The sequence below is a fragment of the Melanotaenia boesemani genome, chromosome 11 (genome assembly GCF_017639745.1).
Source record: "Melanotaenia boesemani isolate fMelBoe1 chromosome 11, fMelBoe1.pri, whole genome shotgun sequence".
Classification (NCBI taxonomy): Eukaryota; Metazoa; Chordata; class Actinopteri; order Atheriniformes; family Melanotaeniidae; genus Melanotaenia; species Melanotaenia boesemani.
This window is the reverse complement of record NC_055692.1, coordinates 12,565,415-12,572,367: the sequence shown is the minus strand read 5'-3', so window position 1 is coordinate 12,572,367 and position 6,953 is coordinate 12,565,415. Positions and strand designations below refer to the sequence as shown.

Below are 6,953 nucleotides of genomic sequence, written 5' to 3'. Positions count from 1 at the left end.
TTTCACAATTGGGAACCAAGTGTATAACCTCTCCAAACAGATGTTCCCCTCTTACATCACGGTTTAAAGCAAGAACACAACCAGTTTTATATGTCTGACCAAGCCAACAGACAGAGTGAGCCACATGAATTGTGTTGCAAGTGCCAATATCATACCCAAGTTCTTTCAGATTTTCAGTTAACAGATTACTTTTTTCCAAAGATCCAACCATCACTGGAAAGGCGTTTGGTACAGTCATTTTTTTCTTCAGTGGATCACTAAATTTCCAATTATACATACTTTGAACTTGATTCTTGTAAGCCAAAGTCTTAGAAATATTTATGAAATTACACACAACATGAGCATGTCTTTTCAGGGGACCATGCTTGCTCTCAAATCTCATACACCATAACTTCAAAAGTGGGCCAAACTTTATCATCATGCGCCAATAGTGAGTCATAAAATGATGTTTCGGGGTGAGTGGTCTGTCTGGATAAAGAATCTTGAACAAATTATGATGATCTATAACCAACTGTTTTAAAAAGACAGAGAGTCCAATGCTGACAACTGGAGCAAATACTATGCTACAGATTTCTCTGAGGAGAAGGAACAATTTCCAATGTTGATCATGTTCATTTACAAAATCTCCCATTAGGAAGGGTAAAAAGAGCAAAAGGCACCACATCTGACTGGCTGTTTGTCTTATGGGATTATCTGATGTTCTCAAATTAAGAATTACACTTGGTTTGTTTTTTTCATTTGCAAAACCATATTCAAAGCTTACCAATCTGTCATTAAACTGCTCTAATGTGAAAAACTTTTCATTATAGATGAAATGTTTTAACATCAGTTTTACTTCAACCAAGGCAACACCCTCTAAAATGTCATGCATAATGTCAACACAAGAATTTTCAGTCACATGAAAGTAATTCAGTGAGTTTAAACAGGAATCCTCTTTTATGCCTGTTGAAGTTGGATTGTTATGCGCAACATGTTCTTTATAGTTTACTTTGTTTCGAAATTCCTGGTGATCATCATCAAATACACACTGGGCCGCTTGTTTATCAGTAAGACAAAAATGGCAAAATCTGTTTGCTGAAAAGCTTTCTAAAAACCCTCCAAGTGAATGGCAAGCAAGATCATCAGCAGTCAAAAGGCAGACAGTACTATGAAGGAGAGAAATCTGACCCTCAATTTCAACCTTTATCCCATCTGTTTCAAGAGATCGAATGTCATCCAACAAAGGCGCTAATATTTTGTCAAATCCATACACCTCCCTGTCTATAGAATTGAAAAGTAGACAGAGGTGAATGTTTGCAAGGGAGGAGTTGAACTCCACAGGCAGGTTTCTCAAGCAAAAGTAAACAGCTCCCATTTTGTGAACTTTAGTTTTTGACCCCAAAGGATTAGTTGTTTCCAAGTCATCAAAATATATTTGGATTTGTAGATCATCGGGATACCTGCTGTACAATGTATGATTTGCAAACTGTGTGCCATCACAATAATCACGCATTTTACCATCAACACTTTTGTTTGATTGCTTATATAGTTTCTGCATCTTTTCACTTTCAAAGAGAAACTTTTTGGTATCAATAATGGAGATATACTGACAAGTGTCTGCAGCCAGTACTTGAGTCAATTTTCCCTGCTTTCTCGCTGTGTCACCTCTGTATCCTAAGAAAATTTCTACAGGCTTCAAAAGGGAGTGTTTTTCAGAAAAATATTTGCACATTTTGTAGGGCGTATCCACCTCTGAAAACATATTTTGTGCATTTTCAAAATCTTGCATTAAAGATTGGACAGCTTCATCATCATTTGATATAGTGTAGCTATTAATCAAAGAGGCAGTTTTCTCCTTTAAAGAGTCCAAAGTCTTCTCCAGCAGTTCTTTGGTGCACGTAATGCTTTTCTGTACATCAGTTAATGTGGAATTTGATGAGGAATACATTTTTGCAACATATGATGCTGCACAGTCACGGTAGTCAGAGAAATGAAGACCCATAGGAGTGTCCAAATTACTTTCAGAAGTATCCATAGCATGGGAGCAAGATGGCATAGAAACATCCTCCGATACATCACTGAAACTGCCTTGTTCAAAATGCTGTGGGTTAGCAACTGGAATGTGTTCCCTATTGAGATGTCTGGCATACGAATTGAAGTTATGGTATGTTCTTTGACAGTGGTTTTGACTACATACAATTGTATAGTCCTGCCCATCAGAAATTGCATGAACTTGACGAAGATGTCTGATTAGTGTCCTTACTCTGTTTGAAATTGACTTCTTGCACTTAGGACAGGTGTACATGTTAATTTATACCAATGCCTGAAGCTTGGCAATTAACTCCAAAACCTTTGACCTCTTTGCACCTGAGATTGGCATGTCATAAACATGCTCAAAAAAAGAATACACTGAGTCAAGTTGGATAGGGTAGGCTACGTTGCAAACCCACAACATTTTGAACAACTTGTCCAGGGCGCATGTCAACCCTTCATCTTGAAGTGGAATGGCGACTTTGTCATTCTTTGCCACAATTATGTACTGAGCTGTTGTACTGGGATGTCCTATACACACAAGCTTGGGCTGGTGGACTCCCACTTCTGCTCCTCCGGCTGCTGCTTCTAACGATCCTTGTAGAAGACTGGGGATGCTTGTTCCAGTCTGAGAACAAGATATTTATCTATCCATCAATCAAACATTGCATGTCACACATCACACCACCGAAGTAAATACTCAACCTGTTTTGGAATCGCTGGGTACTGTAGCATTAATCTCTTTACCCAACACTAAAATAAGAATCAAATCATATCAAAATGTGGTTTCCAAACCAAAGCAGATACCGGCATATCCTTTGTTCATTATTACCCTTATATTACCATAATATTTCATGATTTATATTCAAATAGTTAAACAGTTAAAAGGTTAAGTTGAACTAAAACATGACTGAGTGTGTGATGATTCAAAGGTCAAAGTGCAGGACCATAGAAGAAAAATACAGTTTTCTTACCGGTTTCACTTCCAAGATGTAGGACAGGGCTGATTTGACACTGCATTTTGTCCACCCTTTGTTTCTCCCTGATGCAGTCGGAGGTAGATAACGGGTGAGTAACTTAAGGGCTCTGAAGCAAAGTGACTCTGCAAAGAGCAGACAGACATATAATTAGTACTTCCAACTGTGACATAAGCTGTCCAACAAACTGCCATAACAGAAAAAGCAGTGCCCACAAGGGTGTGCTGGGTGAATTCAGACCCATCAGTAAAAATAATTACAATTTGTTTTTTTAGTTGTTCAAACCTTAATGGGAATATGAATTGTGTGTATTAAAATTACACAATTTGATATTGTATAGTATGGTCATAAAGCCCTAGAATTCCCCTCAGACACCATGTCTGGAAAAAAAGACATGGCCTAGTGACAACCAAATACAAACAATACACTGACGTTGTATCTGGTATACATGGAAAGTAACTACCATCGATCTCCTCACCAGCCGACGGGTCACTGGGGTCATTTTCCTTTTCAAGCGTAGCCACTTTCAGGAGTTTCGGAACAATATGTCCTTCCCATTTCCGAAGGAAGAGGTCTTCCTTGCCCGGAAACATTCTTGCAAACTCTGCATCAAACTGAAGAGCAACTCATAGCAGCTTATGTTCACAAATACCGATTAGACTTTCCTAGGACATGGTAACAAATATTGGAATTCTTCAATTAAAGTGGTGTTCCCCTTTCAAGCTGAAATGAGTTAAATACATCATTGAAGCATACATAAGTGTATTTTCTAGACTCTTGATGTACAATACAGTATGCTGAATACTTACCAAATATGGCATGTCTACAAAGCAAGGGTACTGCTGGAGAATCTCTGCTACTGTTGGTGACTGGCTTGAGATCCAGAGCCTGCGGTTGTTGAAGGTTTTCTCCATGCCCATTTTGATAGATGTGAGGTTCTCAGGAGATGGTCTCATCCTTTTGATAGCCGTTATCCAATCCTTGGCAGACTCTTCGTCCCCTTCTGAAATCACTTGTAGTGTTATAGCTACTCCAGAAGCCTCACAGGCCCTCCCGCGTTTGCGATAGCGTCTCTGATCTTGATAAAGGTTTCTCCGCAGGTTCCTCAGTTTCAACTCGATGAATCCACAGTGGGACACTGGATCATAAAAGTGCTCCTGGAACAATTTGTTTAAAAATGTGGAAAAACATGCATGCACAAACATCAATATCTCAAAGCACAAAGTCCTGTTTCATTTTAATTCACATCACTTTCAATGCAACTGAAAGATAACACAACTCAAATATCAAGGGAGAAATAACATGGGGAAAACACACCAAAAACAATTACTCACTCTCTATTACCTCTAAAACAAAGATATCTAATTTTAACTTATCTCTAACTACTCTAAAGGCATTATAACGAATCACACAGTAAACTTAAGCAAATATTCCTATGGAAAACTGTAATCCACTGAAAGACATCCGCTCACACTTACAAATCCTTCGTTCTCTCCTTGTATCTTGATCTTTAATGATGGGAAGATTGTTGTTATGCTTTTAGCCAACATCAGTTTGTCAGCATTGGAGGGGTAACTGAAAGCAAAATGGAGGATTTTGAGCCCAGAACAAATGGAAACTGCAAAACTTGTAATAGAGAGTACATCAAATTTTAGTATTATGTTATACCACTTGTAACACATTTTCTCTAGAACTGCACAAGGTTACAGGACCTCTCACTCATCTATCAATCATCTATCTATCAATCTAAAAATATTCCAGGTTATTGGAGAAAATGGTGGTCTAGAAGAATGACTTGGAATAAACTCACAATCCTCGTCGCTCAACCAGGTCGCTGACACCTGTTCTCACAAGGAGTTTTCTAGATGCCAGAGAGAGATTCCAGATTTTTCATATTCGGCAAGTACACTTGGGGCTTTGTTCTTAAGTAGCACCACCAGACTGGCTGAATCAAATCTGTGCACACTGTCAGTTTGTCCATGGCATTTCTGTGTAAGCAGATTACACAGCACATATTGTATTATACATGCCCCCCTCCATATATATATATATATATATATATATATATATATATATATATAATAAAACAACAACATCTGTAACCAATAGATATTGTAAATACCTCCAGTGGACCACTCTGACAAGCTTCACTAGCACTCAGTGGTTCAGTCTTTAAAAGAAAATAATGTCACTGCTAGAATGCTAATTGTGAAGACTGTGTAACTGTAAACACAATCATATTGAGGCACAAGACATTCAATAAAGTTCCACGAGTCACAAAACTTACACTTAAAGGGACTACTCTGACATGTAAAGGTATATTTTGGAGTCATTTTACCCCGGGTGTAATGGACTGTGAGACCAAGTAGAACAAGAGAGGCTCTACCTGGTCTCGCACTGCATTATACCCTGGGTTAAAATGACTCAGAAGTATACCTTTGCATGTCAGAGTAGTATGACACTAATGCACTAATATCAGGCCATTATCTATCACTGGTATATACATCTCTCAGACACGTACCTCCCACTGACCACCTGCATCTTCAGTGTATGGTTGAACCTTAAAGAGAAGTTAATGTTACTAATTCACCTGGAGGTGCAGAATTCATACAGAACATGCACAGGTTCAGGTTGGTTTTGTGTCATTTTAGGAAATAAAGTAACAAAGTTTACCTGATTTTGATTTGCCTCCATACATTCAGCTTGGATCCCTTGGGTTGACAGGAAGATGTGATATCTATCCAAATCCTTTAATTCCTCCTCATTCAATTCAGTGTCAATATATTCCATGAAATCAGTATTATACTTTAACAACCTGTCAAGCACGCAGCCAGTTTGCTGGGCTAGGATTTCATCAATTAGATCCTTGCCACTGTTAACATGGGCAATTTTTTTTTTTAGCAATCTCTGTCTTATCTTTAAAAATGGTTACAAGGACTTTGCTGGGTTGCAGGTTATCCCGTGTGTTCTGGATAAAGAGGAAGACATAGTTAGAATAAGATCATTTGAACTATCAAAACTGTCTACAGACATGAAAAGCAGTAAAGGCGCTAAAATCACACCACTGCGATTTCCAGGTAGCTCTCCCTGACAACACCGCGGCGGAGAGAGCTAGCGCTTCCACAAGGGAGATAACCAGAACCAATTCAAAACCGAAGCACCGTTAAAACACACCACAACTAGTCCCACTTTAACGTTAGCTGTTCTCGCCGCGGTGTCTGAAGAGCTATTACCAGGGAGGCAGCAGCAACTGAAAACAACACTACCGGACGGAAAAGCACCGTTAAAACACACCGCCAGCACGACCTTAAAGTTAACTCTTTACAATGCAAAGCAAACAATTCACAACCAAAGTAACACACCAACCCGTGCTTGCAAGTTTAATGGACCAAAACAGTCTGTCCTTTTCCAAACTAAATGGCGCACTTGTACCAAAATGCCGGTTAATGTTAATAGGTGCAAATTGAGATGTCACTAGTTACCTACTATTATTCGTTAACATTTACCGGGTTCCACGCCGAGTTTAAACGAGCGACTGTTTAAAGTTGAGAGTTGAATTTAATGCTGCTTAACTTCGTCAATATGGTATAAAGAAATAAACTTAAAAACCACACTGCAAGTCTGTCTTGTGCTAGCTAGCTTAAAAGCAGTCCCGCTGAACAAAAGGTAAAAATTGATCATGAATTCCCTTAAAAATACAATTGAGTTGGTGAATTAGTTACATTTCAAATTTACGTGGACAGTGAGGACTGACCGAGTGACGGGGCGGCCGTGGGCGCAGACGCCGGAGAATTGCCTGTGCGACAGGTCACGCCGTGGGGATTGTGGAGGGAGGAATGTGCTAGAGATGTGACGTTCATGAACGAATCGATTCTTTTGAACGGCTCTGGTAAATGACCGATAAGAATCGAGTCACAGTAGTGAGCCGTTCGTTTGAGATCCGTTCATTTTTATATACAAATTGCC

General features: G+C 39.1%; 1 protein-coding gene across 2 annotated transcripts; it reads right to left on the bottom strand.

Annotated features, from left to right (window-relative positions):
• Positions 1-2,004: 2,004 nt before the first annotated feature.
• LOC121648808 lies at positions 2,005-5,875 on the bottom strand. 2 transcript variants are annotated; one of them, XM_041999230.1, is made up of 9 exons: positions 5,661-5,875; positions 5,509-5,547; positions 5,110-5,157; positions 4,798-4,975; positions 4,466-4,562; positions 3,797-4,144; positions 3,451-3,601; positions 2,985-3,112; positions 2,005-2,638 (listed from the first exon to the last, which is right to left on the bottom strand). In XM_041999230.1, the coding sequence occupies exons 5-9, from the start codon at positions 4,535-4,537 to the stop codon at positions 2,291-2,293; spliced, it is 1,047 nt and encodes a 348-aa protein (XP_041855164.1). In that variant the 5' UTR covers positions 4,538-4,562; positions 4,798-4,975; positions 5,110-5,157; positions 5,509-5,547; positions 5,661-5,875; the 3' UTR covers positions 2,005-2,290. The 2 variants fall into 2 exon arrangements, with proteins under 2 accessions (XP_041855164.1, XP_041855163.1); XM_041999229.1 differs by lacking the exons at positions 4,798-4,975; positions 5,110-5,157.
• Positions 5,876-6,953: the final 1,078 nt, after the last annotated feature.